The 19,166-nt window shown below is 39.5% G+C and overlaps 1 protein-coding gene across 1 annotated transcript in view; it reads left to right on the top strand.

Moving 5' to 3' along the window:
* The window catches only part of LOC144478262 (uncharacterized), a 431,063-nt gene that overhangs the window by 138,196 nt on the left and 273,701 nt on the right, over window positions 1-19,166 (top strand). Inside the window, exon 3 of the mRNA XM_078196029.1 lies at window positions 15,036-15,138. Within this exon, the coding sequence (XP_078052155.1) occupies window positions 15,036-15,138 (103 nt within the window). The remainder of the gene's footprint in view (window positions 1-15,035; window positions 15,139-19,166) is intronic.

The raw sequence follows: 19,166 nt of genomic DNA, 5'->3' as shown, positions 1-19,166 counted from the left end.
ATACATATAGACGGAGTTCTACTGTACATTGATTTCGACGAATTTTTTACAGCAATAAATTGGTAGTCGAGCTATTGAAGTTCCTCGTCAAATTATTAACTATATGAAAACGAAACATTTTGGTCCAATGTTTCCATGGTATCGAGGGGCTTGCCGTACCATTTTTTTTATACTTGCTATGATTCGAATTTTTTCGATCACGCTAATTTCTTGGAAGAAAAAGAAATTTTATATTTATTGTGTGCTTACATCCGCTCGAATGTTTAAATACCGGTGACGGGGGAATAAAATTGGATTCTTACTGAAAGAAACGGATGAACATTCGTAGCTAACAGCTTATTGTTATTAATCTCTGTCACGAGTCTGAATCGTTAAAGTACGGCAAAGGGTTAACAGTGAATCGAATCTATTCAACGATACTTAATTGCCCGCTTCCGCGTTGACAAGAGCCAGACAGTTGGCGCAGATTTCGCAACGAGACGTATCCGTTCCGTCGAGGTCAAGCGACGTCCCGACGTCCTTCGCGAGATTCGCCGGGCGCCTAATCATCCCCCGATGGGCGTAACCGATCGAAGAGGAGAAAGGCCGGAGTCACGATCTATTCGCGAGGCACGTTTACCAGGAAAGGACGTCCCGTGTCAGGAAGCCATCAGACATCGGGGGCCGTCGACGACTGGCCCTCGAATGCTACTCGCCGGAATTGACGAAATGCAAACTACCATCGACGCAAACTTCCTCGAGGTGATGGTAATTATAATAATGAACCCGAGTGGAAATTGTGCCGAAGCAGATCAGGCAAACCTCCACGGACAGGATTTGGATCTCCTTCGATGTGAACTATTTCCAATTTGTTCTCTTTGAACGCGTAAAAAATAATCATCTCGATCGATTCGTTCTTGACTTTCTCGAGAAAGAAGAAGCTACCGTACATTATGAAAGTATAACGAAGTACGGATTCATCCTTGCTGTATGGATATATTTAAAAACGTGATAACAGTATTTTATTGAATTCTGAACGAAAACTGTGTCGTCGAAATTGTCGATACTAGATTGCGGATATTTATGTAGAATTCAAATTGTCTGCGTCAATTGAGTAACCACTTCATCCCCCCTTTAATCATCTCAATTGATTAAAAATAATACATTAACGGTTTAACATGTTTTCAATTTTTACACTATCTGCGGGTATTCCGTGTAAGCGCGGGGGAACATTTATTGATAAATAAATTTTTTGTATTATTAATTATATTAATTATATCAACCAAACATTCTTACCTTTAAGAAAAAGTGCACAGATGCATAAAATTCACAGTCGAATTACAAATGTTAATAATACTAATCTAAAGAAAATCGATGAAGGTACACACTCGATATTATTGGTTCTCTCTCGCCAGAAATCGAAAAAGTTCGCGTTTCGTTTTGCAAAAGTTGGAGGACATCGGTCGTTCGGCAAAGGAAGAACGCAATGTTAACAATAATAATAGTAATAATCGCGTGGGTTGGTATCGCAAGGAAGATTTTCGTGGTAGATGGGCTCGCAGGTGGCCGCGGGCAAGGATCGACGTGATCTCGTGGTCGATCTTGGCCGATCTCGGCGCGGCGGCGAAGGCGGCCAAAAAAATGACTAGACATTTTAATAGGGCGAGTTTTCATCTATCGTCCTTATTCATCGGCAATTTCCGATTGAGTCGCCCGTCCCCGGGGGATCGATCGCCATTGTCTCGGCCTGGTCTTGACTTTTCATCCAGCCGGCCACACCTTGCGACGTCCTGGCATCCACCAGCCGGTCGTTCAACGAAAATGAACCATAATAGCGTAATGGCCGATGGAAGCTTCAAACGATCACTTCGGGAATTATCGTCGTTACACGCGACACGTGACACTATACCTGGCCGAGCCTGTGCGGGATTATTCTAATCGAAGCTAAGCGATTGGAGTACTGAATGAAGCATTTAGTAGAAGCGTTAGTAAAGAAGATTCCAATGTTTTAAAATCTTTTTACAGCTATGTTTTTAGAATTCAATTTGGATTTTAGAAGAATTTTGAACAATTTATTTAAAATCGAGAATCATCAGTTAAGGGTTTCTTAATTTTTTGCACTACGACTCATTAGTTAAGGGTTTCTTAATTTCGTACACTACGACTCATTTCACAATTACGTGAATTTGCGTTTATTTGTTATTAATAAATTCCTATACCAGATGGAAAATTTATATTTATTATATGACAATGACCAAACAGCTGGGCACTATTTAATTTCAATTCAAAAGATGTGAATAACGTACATATTTAGTAGATTATGTTGCAAAACTTCATAACGAGACTATTATAATTTTTGAAACTTTTCAAAATCTATAATAATCTTATGCAGAAGCCTTCAAATGATTTCGATTAGTGTAATATATAGATGCATTTACGTATTTCTTTACAAAAATGAGTGGATCGAATATAAAACACAGAAAATATCTAAAGAATTAGGAAATGTTATCGCATTATTTTTGAGTCGATAAAATAATTAAAAATCAAAAGAAATATCTATGCAGCTTCTGCGTCTTGAGATTAATGTAGGCAACTTTTATTTTGCACGAAAATCAGCAGTCTGATAATGTAATAAGTTATTTTTAAATTATCATCTGAATTGTTATCACAGTTCAATCATCGATAAGACTATTAATATTTTGTCTTCCGTGTCAGTCATACATGCGTGACACAATTTCTTTAACAAGTTTGGAACTTGACTTTTGATAAAGTCTATTAAGTAGATCAAAATTGATTGGTATTAACAAGATCCAAGAGTACAGCACCAGTAACTTTTATAATAAATCTTTTTTCCTCTGTTCTTGCATTATGAAATAGATTGTTCCATCTTCATGTGACTTTTATAGACATTTGCTATCACAGACAACGTGTCAACACATTATGTGCAGAGGAGGTATTAGCAGGGGATTTCATACATAATTTACTAAATATGAAAATGTTATCCGTTTCTTCGAGCTCGAAACAGAATTTATCTTACTCATCAAAAATAAATAAAAATAAATGAAGATATATAAGAAATCGTTTGGCTATTTCAGGCGAATTATTAAGAACAAAGAAATGTCAATCAATCTACCTATGAAAGAAATCGCAAGTGATTAATGCCTCATTACAAAATTTAATTTTGTTTAATTTGCAAAACTGATGATACGACTTTGATGACAAGTGTATAATGAAGATTTTTAGAATTTCGCAGAACCTTGAACATTTCGCGTTACTCTTTCTTTTAGAGGACACTTAATCACTACTCTTTGCCAATAAATAGGAATTTATTTATCTCATATATGTAGGCAAATTTATATTCATTGCGTGGCTACCTTGACTTTAATATTCGAATATTGCTAACGAAAAAGTAAAGTTTTATTTCGATATCAAAGTAGCATGTAACATGAAGATTTAGGAGACTACGTCCAAAATATTCGCAACGTATCTGGCACGATATTACAATAAAAAGGGTTAATTAATACCTCTCCAACACATTGCGTGTTAACAGACTTCCGGTAAATAAAGTGTTAACACATCACAGTCAAACGGAAGACTACTCTCCCCTGACTAAAACAAAATAAATGCCACGAAGTCTCAAATATTCAAAAATATACAGTGTTTCAAGCAGCATGTATACAACCGCGGTAACATTTGTGGATTTTTATTCCTACTCGCGTATTCGTCGAAAATATAAAGCTCCTACAGTAAAATAATTATGTCAGCATCCGAGACCTATGACGCACATTCCGGCGCGAAAATGCGATTTTGCCGAGGAAAAGATAACGCTGGTTGGTTCGTCCGCATCGCGCTCGCTATTTTCTCAATTAAAAAACCCACCCCGGGCTCTCCATTTCCGGGGGTGGGAGCGGTGGAAACGGAACGGGCGAATTAAATCCCCGTCGGTGGGCGTGTCCGCCGAGAGGACGCTGAATATCGTGGCATTGTTCTCCTTATCGCATTAAAAAAGAAATCCCGGTCGCGTGGCCCGGGTCGCAGGCGCGATCGTCGTTTTTACGAGCTCAGCCCGGAGGATTAAGCTCCGGTGGCCCCCGCGGTGGCCGACGAATCCCCGGACACGGACCCTCGGTTATTTTTCGCATTGCCCACCAGCTGTAATAATGAGATTTAAAAAGCAGCCGCCTCCTCTCCTTGCCCCGCTACCTGTCCGAGCGCGCGCAAACGCTCGACGCGGAAACAAAAAGGGAAAAAGAAAAAGGGATCGAGTAATTTTCTACTCAGCCGATGGCACCGACCATTCTCTCACGGCTCCGCTGCTCCCCCTCCACTCTCGCAAGCTTGTCCCTTTTTCCCCTTTTCTCTGTTTTGGCTCTCGCTTTCTCTCTCGTTCCGTGTCTCATCTCGTTCTGTCTTTCGTTGTGGCTTTTAACAATTTTCCTGAATTATCGAGGGCCATGGTCATTTTCTGAACGATTGCACTCACGTCAAAGGGACAGATAATCCAATTCCAAGGGTTTTGTTTCTACTGCGACCCTGGCGGCGGCTAGCCCTAGGTGGCATTGTTCGGCTAACGTTTACCGAGTCACCGGAAGGTGGAAGCAATTGCATGTCCCCAGAGACGGATTTGGATACTCGGGCTAATTCACCAGAACAGGCTAAAGGCTATTGTGTCCTTTCGCTGGACTAGTTGTGCCTGGAAAATCAAACTCGTTGGCTGTCTCTTTGGGTTCACTGGTTTCTAGTCGGACAGGTCAACAGTCTTCTGAAAGTTAATTTACGAGAGACACCGTTGTTGTCCGAAGTTTTATCTTCGGATTTTATACTTTCATTAACAAGGGAATATATTCAAGCTGCACAATTCAATTTTTATAAGATCTATGTTAGATATAATATCTTGAAAAATTATTCACACGTGCTTCTTTTTATCGGCAATCATCCGCGTTAAAGGGGTGGAAGCAGCCCTTAAAGTTCGGGGTTAAAGTCACATTTTCTGACATATCGTTAAAAACCAGAGGTCGAAAAAAAGTGAATGTTTTTCACATTGTTTGCTTTTGAATTTAAATAAGCAGTGAAAGATTATATAAAGCTGTTTTTTATATAATATATAAAAAATTCTATTTTTCTTAATTTCTTTTAATTACTGTGAATTCCGATTTACACAAACTTGGGCATGTGATCTTTGCTTCAAAATAGAGATTACGTGTTTTGGGATTTCTTTTGTTATTCACCATTTAGAAACAGTTATGCACAATGAATGATAGATTTGTAGTACGTGTAGAGGAAGGTACCCTGGCTTGTTTTATAGCATCGTATGCGTATAAGCGTATAAAAGTTGATAGTATTTTGAACGATGACACTGGGTTATACAGTAAATTCTTTGCAATTGTTGCTCAACTTTTAAATAAAAATTGACAATTTTGGGTGAGACGATGTTCAAGCCTCGAGGCTCGTTTTTATAGCCGTCGATTGTCAACAGTTATAAAAACGAGCCGCAAAGTTCGAATAATCGTATTTCTTATTCCCAAATTATCCGTCTTTCTTTACAAATTGAGGAACTATTAGAGAGATTTACTGTTTGTCGTAATTGTATTATTAGTAGTTAAAGAAGGTGGCGCAGGTACCAGCGTAACGCGGTATTAATCACCGCTGCGGTCTAAGGGTACCGACTTTTACAGCCAATATGCCTGCGAATTTTAGCAGCCAATGGCCTTTGGTCAGGATATAATTGCCACCCTTCTAAACAATGGAACCTTGAATAATTGAAATTGATGTTTTCTTCGTTGTATATGATACCTCTGAAAAGAGCTGGTGGCAAACACCGTACATTGTAGTTTCACCTCCGCCTTTTATTGCTTTCGAGAAAGGGACGAATATTTTTCGAAATTTTAATTGGTTATTACGGTGACGGAGAGAAAAATATAAAGATGACTACTTACCCCATCTACAAAATGCTTAAGAATATATAAATATGTCTACGTTGCTTCGTGTACCATAAATCGTTCTGCATTACACTTGGTGTTGTACTTTTACTTTTCTTGTTTGCTATTTTTACAATTGGATTCGTTTTTATAAACAGAAATGTCAATACGATGTAAATGTGTAGTGCGGATGAGAGTGTATGGTATTTAAAAAGGAGTGTGCGGTTGTATGAATGTATAGTAATAAGATGACAGAAATGCATGGTTGAGCGCGTGAAATAAATTAATGATTCGGATCATCGATCGGGCGAGCGAGAGCGGAACGTGACGATTCTTCTACGGTGACATCACGTGGAGACAGAAGTCGTTTTGGTGCACCTCGTTATACATATAATAAAAGTTCACATTATTCATTTAACCAAGTTCCTTGCAACGCTGAGTGTTACAAAAGTTTTAGTGGAATCATGAGGTTATAGCAGCAAGAACAAGAATACCTCTGAGGAAGGGAACCTAACTGGCACAGTATATTGTACACCTAATTGGTAGGTATATATAGAAAAGCAGGGTGATTAGCATAAAAAATTCGTTTTAGGGTAAGTTATATTTTCAAAAATTTTGACTTATCCTTTAAAAAGTAATCTATGCATAGCAAAAATGTTAAAAAGGTGTGTGAATATATGTTATAAAATTACCATAATTGACTTAACTCTAAATTATCCCAATGAACCATATTTTTTATTAAGAAAAACCTCGAGTTGAACCTACATTTTTTCATCCTTGTCGTCTTCGTCATCTTTATTTGTTTTAAATACTGCAATATATTATTATTGTACCTATTACACTTTTCTCATACAATGTTCCTAATTCTATTATCACGTATTACAATAGTTTACTTTTGATATTGATTATTCCTATCTCCAAAGATTTTCTTATCTTATTCTCGAAATGTGTGGGACATAGTTTTCTCAATTTCAATTTTTCAATCTTTTTTTTATTCATGCTATCGTCAATTTTTGTCAATCTATTGTGACTACATATAGCACCCCTTTCTAAATTTTAGCGGTTCTCTACACATCTTTTACATTTTCATTCTTCCATGTACATTAACAATTTTTTTATCCATTGTTGCTATTCGAGTAGTAGACTCGTTATTTTAATTATAATCTAGAACATCAGCCTTTAAGTATTGTTAATTGTAAACTGTGTGTTCATTAATGACATAGCAGTTATTACGTAGCAGTTATAGCTAAATAAACATATAATAATAATAATAATAACAATGTAAAAAGACTTGATTAGTAAACAAAACACATGTTATTAAACAACTACACTCATTAATTCTTGCAATGAAAAAAATTGTGATTCTAACCTATTCTATATACAACTACGTTTATCTACATATTTATAATTGTTTATCAGAATTATTTGAAGATATATCAATTTGTATGGAGATTCTATATTAATCACAACGATATTTCAATATTTATGACTCCGCGGTATTTTTAATCGTCGGTTTCGCAAAATATTGCCCCGCCCAACAAGAAACCATCAAAGAGAAGAAAAAGCAAGAGGAAATTTTTCATACGGAAAATTCTTTCCTTCAGAAAACCGTGCATCTTCGAGATTGAAGTATAGTAAGAGAGCCCGTGTGTGCATCCCTTAGCGATTTTCCTGGCCGACTTGCTTCCGGAGCATCCCTCTCTTGTGTTCGAGCCGACGCGCCGGGACGTTTTACGCTACATGGATCAGGACCGGCAATCGGGGTGATATTATTTCATCGGTTGGAAATAGAGGGGGGATGCGGCAGCGCCGGTCAGGCCGAAAGTTAGCATAGGCCGTGACTTAGTGCTCCTGAGGGTGCCGTCTGTCAACCCCGTCCCGGAGAACCTTTCTTATTTCGCGATATTTTGTCGTCGCCGCCGCGATATTTATCGTCCACGCAGGACTCGGCCCTCGATTCGCCTCTCTCTCTCTCGTTTGCTGCCTCTCTCCTCCTCGAAATAATCTTTGTGCCCTCTCGAGGGTGGCTAATCGGCCTGCCAGGAATTTTTCACTTTCCCTCGAAGAACACCTCGATGAATTGCGAGGCGTTTCCTCACTATTCATTTGTGGCCTAATAATAACTCACAACAGAGAGTAAACATCTTTGTACATTTTCACGTACGAGAATTTGCAAAATTAGAATTAACGGAATTAAATTATAGATGTTTCATTTTCTTCTCACATTGTCATAAACATATCACTTCTATAAAACATGTAATCTAATAAAGAATATCAAATGAATTATACAATTTTGTGTTATCACGAGTATACTCGTCGGAAACAGCAAATTGTTTCTAGTCAAACAACAAAATTTAAGAAACTTTGACAAAGAAATTAGTTCAATTTTTTATTTTTAACTACATCGAATTGAAACTAATACATAAATATTTATACATAAATATTTACTCATTTCCCTATGAATGCATAAAATAGTCCACAAATTCATGAAAAACCATTGTCCGGACGAGTGTTTCAAAAACACAAAACCCAGAACACGTATTCCGGAGTTGGTACAAGATTGCCGTAATCAACTTCCGGCCGAGCTTAATAAAAATCAGCCAATTAGCAATATTCGTTCACAAAGTGAAAATTCCTGTGGAAAATTCGTTTCGCTAGAGCAGTTTCCAAGGAAAACGCACTCGAGGCTAATCTACCTAAAAGTCGGCATCCGGTTGGTTAAATTGTAACCGAATTCAGGATTGGTTACAACGAGAGTGAGTGAGAAATACATAGAGTGAAAGAGAGAGAGAGAGAGAGAGAGAGAATGAGTCGAGGCACCGCACCGGGGAGTACGAAAACTCGACAGCACTCGGCGACGATGACGTCTATGCGATCTGCCGCGGCCAAATCCGTGCGGTGGATGCAGCGCGTTCGTGTTTAATGAACGGGGCTAATCTCCCCCGTTCGAAATGCAACGCTAACAGCGCCGTGGCCGGGCGGCAACTCGCTCATCGTTTGCAAATTAATTTGACAAGCGCGATTTAAACCTCAAGTATAAAGCTGGCTCGCGTCGACCGTTGCAGCCCCATTAATGCGTTCGAGAGCATAAGCTGGTCTATGCGTTTCGCTGATCGGATCTCTTGTTTTCGTTCCGTTCCGCACCGTTCTGTTCCGTTTCGTTCCGAGGTCAATGCACGCTCATCCTTCTCCCCGAAGTATTTAGCGACATTTTCATGCCGAAAATACACACAGAAATGAAAAGATCCTCATTCAATGCTCTTCCTTTATTTTATATTGTGAAAAGCAGGTTGCACTTTCATTTTCTCATGGCTATCACAGATTGACGAGTATTTTCCAAATAATTAATTATTTTACAAAAACGAATCAATGTTACTTGTATGAACCTTATAAAACATTCAGAAACTTAACAACAATCTTGTCGATCTGTAATAGCGATGGTAATAACTAAACATTTGGATGAATTTTATATGTACTCTAGTTTCTATAAAATGAATTCCATATAGCGTGATATATTCGTTGTTTTATGAATGACATATCTCCTGTATATTATTTTTATTTTATTTTCATTTTCCGTCGAAAGAAGTGATTTAACCCCTTGAACTAGCACTCCTTTCACGCTGCGTTGATTAGTTCTTCTTTGCACTTAATACTGTCCTTAATAAGACCAGCTAATTTTTTTTTCTTCTATTGTCTTTATTTATTTCCGTTTCTAGACTGCAATAACAAAAGAATTCAATTTGATTTCGATTTAGAAGAAATTAATAATATTCATATTCAGTAGATCTTGCATGAAATCTTTGTTACGAGTCTGAGTCGTTATCGTAGTGCAAGGGGTTAAATAAATAAGAGACTAAATTAAGTTTCATTGAATTGTAAATCTATTTTAGCTATCAAAATGAGTCACTTTTAATGCAGTTTTCAGTGTACGGGTTATTAATTCTCGGTCCACTGTGCCGGAGTCACGGCAAACAATAGTGAGAAGGACCGCAAATATGAACTAGTAGAATATTGGTGTGAGTCAGAATTGACTCGGGCACATGCTACTATGACTTAGTAGTCTACGTATTAAACAGTGTACATAAAAATCACATTCATTCTGTAGAAAATGTCGCCTCTTAGAAACGGAGGAGCACAAGGCACAGCGGTGCGGGTATTATTTATTTTTGCAGTTTGGCAAGCACAGTCTCCAAGGTGAAATACGTGGCCTTTGCGCGGTGGCGCGGCCAATTAATTCCAGTACATTTGAACGCGGCCCGGGAAAACGGGCAGATATATCAAGCAAATTGCCATTGTGGCCGCGACAATATGCTAAGCGCAGCCAGGCTGTTAGCATATCGTTATTCCGCCACAGAAGCGTTATCGGGATGAAGAACGGCTCTTCGGGAGTTCCACTGTTTTCTTTTATGTTTGAACGCGTTTCCCTAGCTTCGACACGCGTCCGCGCAGTTTTCCGATCCGAGGGGACGCCGCAATTGCTTCTTTCCGGCAGCCGAACGTCGAACGCGTGTAATAAGGGGATGAAAGTTTCACGACTGCGGTGGAAGGGTTCGCTGAATCAATGGGAACGATATACCCTAACTGACGCCTTAACAATGACGTACGGACGTGTTAACACCGTTTTCGTTCACCACGAAAGCGCCGCGAAATGCGAGTCATTTGTTTCATCCGTTCTTTTCAAGCACGAACGAAACATTAATGCATCGTAGATTCTTGTGAGAAATTATTTACATCGATTGCACAATGCAAGGGACAAATAGAAATTACGAATCCTGATAAAGTCTTTTAATCCGTCGATTTATGTATTTCATTGTAAGAATCATTAAGGAGTGTTACTTAAAATAATTTCACAACGTTACTGTGGTCTGTACACATTTAATATATTAATTTAAGAAGTTGCAGTTGCCGTACTATTTTTTATTTAACTCTATGCCTACTCATTTTAAACAACTGTATTTCTAAATATTATAACTAATGGGTAGCTTTCCGAAAAAATTCAATGAATAAATAAATAAATTTATAAACTGATACATTAGATATGATGTTAAGGTTTATAAATAAATTCTTAGCTGATTAGAAGATTAATAACAAAACTTCCAACCTAAAAATTATTATTATTCTTTCAATAATGTAAATAACTATTTTCTTCATTTGGATAAATCGTCTATTTATTGCTACGAATAAATCTATACCAGGCTATTATTGCTGAATATCGAATTCGCAGTCCACGAGCTGGTAACATTTCGATTTCGATACCTGAAGCTTTTCGAAGGTAGCTTCGAATGACAGGCTTCCTCAGTTTCGGAATGGAATTTCTATTTCCGATTGTTAACGAGTTCCATCGAGGAACCGGATTCTCTACTCGAGTAATATAATTAACAATACGCGGGTACAGTGCGTGTAACTGTACCATCATGGTCGTGATTGTAATTATGATGATCATCGCTGGCATCGTGAACGCCCGGTATTATTGACTGGCAACACACGTTCGCTTAATTTTCTGTAATCCATATTTGCGCAATTAATTATCGTTCCCTGATACGTTGTAATATCCACCGACGTTTTGTTCGTGTTCCGCTATGGTACACGATACCCGCTCTCGATATCATTGTCGAGAAACATCGTATTACCCATCCGGCATCTAAACATCTAATTTTCCTTGATCGCGTCGGGATGATAACGTGGAAAATCTAACAGCTGCTACTTTCGAAAAATCAAAAAATACTTGCAGGATCTATACAAGTAGAGACTCCCTTATCCGAACACTTATTTCGTTCCTAAAAGAATAATGCAGACAGAAGAAATTACAAACACCATTACATTGTTCACACAAAACGATACAACTTTTCCATCCTTCATTTGTTTGTAATATTTGCGAGATAAACGATAGGTAGATTCAGCGAGAACACACTGTGTATTCCGCATTATAATTGAATAGAATTTCTATAGGTTCATAGTATTAAAAAATGAAATTATGGTCGAATAGAATAAAATCGAGAGACAAAAAAAAACGGAATGTTTAAAGCGGGATTTTTCTCCGCGACGCAACTAGGCTGTTCGCCTAGGGAACTAAACAGATTAAAAAGAGACTAGAAAATGGGGGAAGCTAATAAACCAGGTAGAGACCGTATAAAACGTTTCCACGTGGAGGCAGAGGCCGAGGGGAAGACGTCGGTTGTCGACGGGTTTTGATGGGGGTGCGAAGGGGGGTAGGGCGTCGTCGTTATATCGCTATAGCGGCGTGTGCCGTTAATATAAAGACAAATGAAGCGGCGCGCGGCTGCCTTAGTCGGCCATGTGTCTTTATACAGGCAGCGACCCGCGCCACCGTACAAGCTCATTCGCGGGAAATCTTCTGTCGGCCGTGAACACCGGCCCAGCGCACTGTCTGGCTGACAAAATTTCGCAGCCGGCGAATTTTATTAGGTTCGCAGCGGGTTATTTATTCGGAACGGCGACAGATTATATGGCGATATTAGCGGTCGCTTCCTAAGGCCGCGAGGGAGGCTGCCGCGCTCGCATAAAACAAAGTCCCCGGCTTTTATAACCCGCGCCCGTGACTCTTTGAAATTACTTTTTCGAATTAATTGACCGCGCCGAACTCCTGGTCTTTCATCCATCGGCTCGCTTTGATTGTGCCGTACAAAAAGAAGTTGGAGTTTCGGCGGTGCTCCGAGGTTGTTGAACATTTCTTTATAAAATTGATATTTACGCGATATAAAGTTGGGCCGTAAATTCATTTGTCGGTAAAGTAATAATAACATCTGTTAAATAATACTTTCATTTAGTAAATGGATAAGGTAACAAAGCAACCGCGATCGATAATTTCCTAGAAATTGTCTGTGTGTTCATGATTTTTATAGATATCAATACTTTCATTAAAAGTAATGTAAAATAACTTTGAAATGATTTACAATTACCGTTACATTCTAAAATACGACACCAGCTATTTTATTAACGAATCTGCCGGGTCAATCAATGGCGGCAGGCAGTTTTCGAGAACTGGGAATTGATGAACCGGTAGCCGGTCGGATCGGAAGATATACAGCCGCGAAAAATATACAGAAGCTACTCGCGGCGTCCTTAAGCGGGGGTATTAAGCAGAGGAACGGCGATGATAAAAAGCGGCGCGCGCCAGAGAGCCGGCAATAAATGTTTCGTGGCTCGTAAAAATGTTATTGCCTTCCGTATGCCACGATAGCGGAAGTCGCATGGACCGGGTTCTGTTTGCTAAAGGACAGGAGACAATCCGCTTAGATCCTCTTGAAAAACCTGAGCCACGTGTTCCACTCCGATTGATTCGATCTTACACCTTTCATCATTTCGATACATGGGCTTTCTAATGTCTTAAAACTATCAGAGAATACGGAGGATTCCTTCTTCTCAAGCTAGACAATTTTCTAAACTGCTATTGCAAATTCTTTCGTGTTAAAAGATAGTGCAATCGATTCTACTTTTGCCACCTTGCATAACTTCACGATTACTAAAAAATGGCGGAAGCTGTACTTAAATTAATGTAGCTGTTCAAGACTTGAGAATTCAGAAACCAAAAGTTGTGTCACGGTCGAATATTGACACAAAAATTCCCACATAACCACTTAGCTGCGACGACCTATTTTTGAGAGATTCTTACAATAAAATAGATTTTTAAACCGCAGTTAAAAATTATTGTTACTGGTGCCATTAGGGTTATGTTTAGGGTTATGTTTAGGGTTAGAGAATTCTATCAGCTTTGCTTTGACCATTTTCCATATCTTTTTGAGTAGTACCAGATAACAAAAATTTTAGTGTAACGAAGCTGTGCGTGAAGTTTTTAGAAAACCAGTATCCAGGATATTCAGAATTAAAACATGGTGATCTTGCGCGTTGACTAAGGGTCCGCGTCCAGCTAAGGGTTGATTCGCGTTGTTTAGCGGGAAGCTTCGAGACAGAGGGACGGGAGGAGGAATTAATATTTTTCTCTCGTCGCGGGCGGAAGGTAGACAGCCAAGGATACCTGTAGGTAATTCGGAACAGCGGAAAATAAACTTTTCCGCCGCGTACATAAAGTAATACCCGATCCGGGGAGGTAGCTCGGTTCCTTTCAGCCGGGGGCAGGATTGGATGGTGGCTCCCAAGGGGTTAATTCCCGTGCCGAAGGGTGGAAAATATTCACGGTTCCTTAAAATCCGACGAGAAGGCTCGTCTCTTACGAGCTTCCTCTGGGGTGGCGTTATACCAAACGGTCACTCAAAATACCACACCCCCTTTTTTCTCCGACTCGCCCGTGGCAACGATCCTTTAATCCGCGCCAAACTGTCCGGGATATTTCTACCTCCGACCCCCTCCGAGACTGAAAACTCCAATAAAATTCCCCCTCGAGACGTTTCTCGCCTTCCAGTCGCCGTCTTAACGAACAACTAACTCTCTTCGAGACGGTCCTGCAATCTTAACTCGTCGGATTCGCCGATTTTTCCGTCACGACCTTCCGCGCACAGATTTCGCACGGCTCATGGCGATCTCGTTTGTAGTTTGCTGTAGGGCCATGCTCGAGGAAGCTTGAAGCCATTATTAGCACCATTGGACACGAGATTTCTCCATTATTTGTACGCTGATATTATTTATTTATTTATTTATTATATATAATGGCATAAATGGATGCCCTTCTGATTTTCTTCACGAATTCAACACCTTTACACTGGTAATAGGATAACGGGAATGTATGTTCTGAATGTATCTATGTTCTTATAAAAGTACAACATTTGCAACGTTTAAAACGTTGTAGCAGACACGAAAAGATCATTTACATTTAATTGTGCTAGAAACGATCTGTTGAGTCGATTAATATCGCTAACGATGTAGGTAAAAGTGACGTAGAGTTCGTAACTGTTTTGTAACCTGATATAATAACGATCCGAATATTCTGTAACAAGCGCGAGCATGGTGTAATTCGGTTCGCCGCGATTATTATGGCACGATTAAATGCCGATATTGTGGAACAGCTGACCGGTGCGTTCAAAAATAATCGAGCTATCTCTGGTTAATGGGATGCAAGGTTAATTACATACATCGACTATTTTGTACAAAGTCCCGCAAAATGAAAACGATTCAGTTGATGATACTGTGGCCAACAAGTTGCAATTCTCTCTCTTGTTTCAGTCTATCAGGTGCACGGTGACCGGATGTACCTGCGACTCTTTCACCCCTGGAAAACGTCACATCAGGTGCTGCGAAAAGTGTCATCACGGATGGGTGCCACATGGTAAGTACTCGAACACCCGAATCAGTTAATGATTAACTCATAGCTCCATGTGTCACGGACTAATTGAGTTTAGTCGTTGAAAATGATATAAAAAACAATTTTGATATTGAAACTAATGATAATATGATTTAATAGTACATGGGTGCCACATGGCGAGTACTCGAACTCATAAATCAGTCAATATAGTTCTACAGTATACATATTTCTAATACGTATTTCTAAAATATATAGAACAATTAATATAATACATAATATAGACTAGGATAATTATTATAGTAAATTTAGGATAATAATAATAAATAATAGTAGTAAATTTAAAATTTATTTACAATTTTGTTTAAAGTAAATTATAAGTTTAAGATATAGGATTATAAGAAAAAGAATATGGGAGTATAAGAGGTATAATTAAAAGTTCACTTTATTATGCGATTAAACTGGAGAATCCCGGGAGGATGAGTTCAAACTTAGGCACAAATACCGCAAATAAGCAGGGCTGATCGCTCTAATATAGGTTCAGGGAAATAATAGCATAGAGCTCGAAAATGAATCGAATTCGACCGAACGACTCCGATTTAAAGGGCTATCGAAGATTTGCGAGAGGGTGGGCACAGCGTGCACACGGTTAAACGCAAATTTTCGAACTGTCAGCATACTTCATCCGAGCGGCCCTCTGGGACGAAATTCAATTTTCCGACGATGACCAGTACCGTCCCTTCGCGGCCACCACCCTCTCCAGCCTACTGCGGGCTAGGCTCGTGGCCACGCGCGAGCATGCATACGTATCGCCGATAGATATAAGAGGGCGCACGCTTTATGCCCTCGTAAGCTTTCGAATGTATGGAGGAACCGATTGGCTGGTGTTCTCCGTCAGCTTCTATACTGGGTGGTACTATTGGGACATCCGGAATGTTCATGCTAAATAATAAAGATAATCACTTTGTTCGCTTTAACCCTCGAGATCTTGCTGTACCGTTCTCTTTGCAATTACGATGATTATAATAACTACACCGTTATTAGTCGACAAAATTTTGATTTTGCACAATGATTCGTAGTATCGCAATTAATACGTATGCGAGACAGATATTAATATCTTTCTAAACATTTACTTTTATAAATATTTTCTTCTTTGAAATTCCAAAAAACCTTCGTTATATACTTATTATCAAAAGCTTATTGTTGGTTTCGAAAATATTAAAGAAAAACTTTACTGGTTCTCTCCCACCAGGGTGTAAGTAAAGCTCAATCTTGCGATCCGCACAGAAACGTGTTAAAAGATTTTCAAGAAGGAATCGTCGAAAGAAGTTCGTTCGGTTACAGTCTCCGTAGGTAGCAGAGCGAAACGCATTGTTCTTCAAAAGTACAGCGGTGAAAAATGTATGAAACAGCAAGGGTTTGGCGAGGGTTAATCGACGCGATAAAAAAGAATGGCTGACGAGGCGCGTTCAAAATTCCCATCCGGCTCTCCGGTCGCAAGATGGACGGTCTCTCCCAGCGACACATCCTTCCTCCCCGATGGTGGAGCAAGCGGAAGAAGAAGCTGCCACGGAGGAAACTGCAACTGCGTTCCCGTGGGACCGGAATTTATATGTATTCCGCGGCCCGTCCAATCTATCGCGGGTCAAGCTGCCGGAATTTTAAGCGCGATACACACCACGCTACGAACATCCTGATCGCCCTCCAGTCGTATCAATGCGGGGTGCTTTGTGTCCGTAACATACAGGGTGTCTTGGTCAATTTCTCAAATTTTCGGACCCGCCTGTGGCGTTCCAAACGCTTCCGTGAATTCCGATTCGTTTCTTCCGCGCGAATACGTTCTTGTGACGGAGAATTTTGAAATATCGTTGGACCGTCTCTTTAAAACTCTTTAGACAAAGATGCAAGTATCTACGTAGCTTCAGCATCTTGCAATTAATTCAGACAATTTTTGTCGCGCTCGGAAATTTGTAGTTTGCTAACAATCTTACATTGATTTTACTTTGTCTTATTTGATATTTTATCTACCGCCAATTTACTATAATATCAGTACAGTAAATTCTCTTCAATTGTTCTACAGTTTTAAAAAGAAGATGGACAATTTGGGAAGAGCTGATAAGATTATTCGAACCTCGAGTAAAAACAACCATAAACACGATTCACGAGACTCGAATAATCGTATCCTCTCTTCTCAGATCCTCCATTTTTGTTTACTAGCTGAGGGACAATCGGAGAGAATTTACTATATATGTATAGTTATCTATAATAGTATCTATTATAATAGCTAAAACAATAGTATGCAGTATACAGTTATCTGTAATAGTCTAATAGTTTTCTTTTGAGACCAAAGATGTATAGTGTTAGAAATTGAATTCTGATTACTGCTCAAATTATTTGGTTACAGTACAATATCACGAAGACTTTTATCAGCATGTGATCGGATCGAGAAGTGAGAAAGTCACATAGAACAATGGTCATAATATATGCTTGTCTAGTTAACCACGTGACTGGACATACTAACAAGTGTATAGTATACAAAACAGATGTCGCGATTGGTATATTAGCGTACATTCCACTATTGGAATCTTTTATAAGAGGGTTTCTAAAAGACGACTCAAATGCGACAGCAATTTCATTCATAATTTAACATAATTCATAATTTCATATAACATAATCGTTATATGAAAAAGCCTGTCAGTAAGCTGTCGGAGTAAAGTACTAATTAGGTTCCCCCCCCCCCCCCTCGCAGCGAAGAAATTCAGACGAATCAATCATCTTTCCATCAAATTGACCTCTTCCTCTCGAAACTGTTCCGTTCGTCGGATCGTTCGCGGACAGTTTGTTCGGAACAGCTCCGGCGAATGACATCAGCTATGAATTACTCCGCGAAGACAGCGATCAAGAGGTTGTCTCGATCCTCGTCTGCGAGGCGATTGTTTGACACCGGAGAAACCCGGCCGGTGGCTGATTGCTCGTCGATCGACAACGACCGGGATTTTTTGCCGGACCGAAACGAAACCGGTCCGGGTTAAGAACAAAAGGGGCAGCGACGAATCGTCGGGCGCTCGGCTCGATTTCTAATTCCAGTGGTCCGATCGGCCATGTCGAAAGAGAAATGACTCCGTCGGCGTGTTTCCGAGACCGATCCCGAGCAATTACCGGGATCGTCTTTTGTACCAGCGAGGTTGATGAATGCCAGCGGGCTGATTACCGTCGACAGAGTCGCCCCACCGGCTGACAGTGTAATGTGGCATCGTTTCGGGACGAAAACGGGCCGGGCCTTTCGGTTGACCGACCAGAAAAATGAAAGACATCCTTTAATGCGGCATTGTGCTCCATCTCCTGCCATTTACTGGCTTTCCATTCTCGCAAAATGAACTTCGCCGTATTGTGATCACGTCGTTGCCCGCGTAACGAATTTTTCAAATTCCTAACAGGTATTTAGATTTAATCGTCTCGTTTATAATTCTGTGAAAATAACTAGTCCGCGGTAAAAGGCTCGCAGTTTCGCTGACGAACGGAGCCTAGATTTTTATTTCAACCACCGATCACCCAAGAACGGGTCAACACGTGTCGTACCATTCGCTAGCGAGAGAATTAATCAGTTAGCTGGCTCGGTCTCTTTGAAAAGCGTTTAAATTACTGTAAAATTGTTTAAATACAACATTCTTATAAAATACAGAATTTAATGAAAAATATCAAAAATATAAGCTGTGTCAGCTTCTATACATGAATATTTTTCTCAAAAAGTGATGCACTATTAAATAAAATTCCTTAAATTAATATAATAAATCTATACGGATATAATAACGTTGCGAAATCATATCAAATATAATATACCTTAATTTCTATCTGAGAGAGTGTAGTGGATTTTCTATTTTCGTTAAAGAAAACAAGATCGACCCAGGCTTGATTTCCATAGGCTTCACGCACGTTCGTCGTAGTATATTCGAATATATTCGACGAGTATACTCGATAAAAGCAGTTGACAGGTTAAGAGGACTAGAACAGTTCAACTTGTGCCCTACCATTCGATAGTGAAAATTGAAAATCGT

This window comes from Augochlora pura, chromosome 2 (genome assembly GCF_028453695.1).
Source record: "Augochlora pura isolate Apur16 chromosome 2, APUR_v2.2.1, whole genome shotgun sequence".
NCBI lineage: Eukaryota > Metazoa > Arthropoda > Insecta > Hymenoptera > Halictidae > Augochlora > Augochlora pura.
This window is presented reverse-complemented; position numbering and strand designations above follow the sequence as displayed.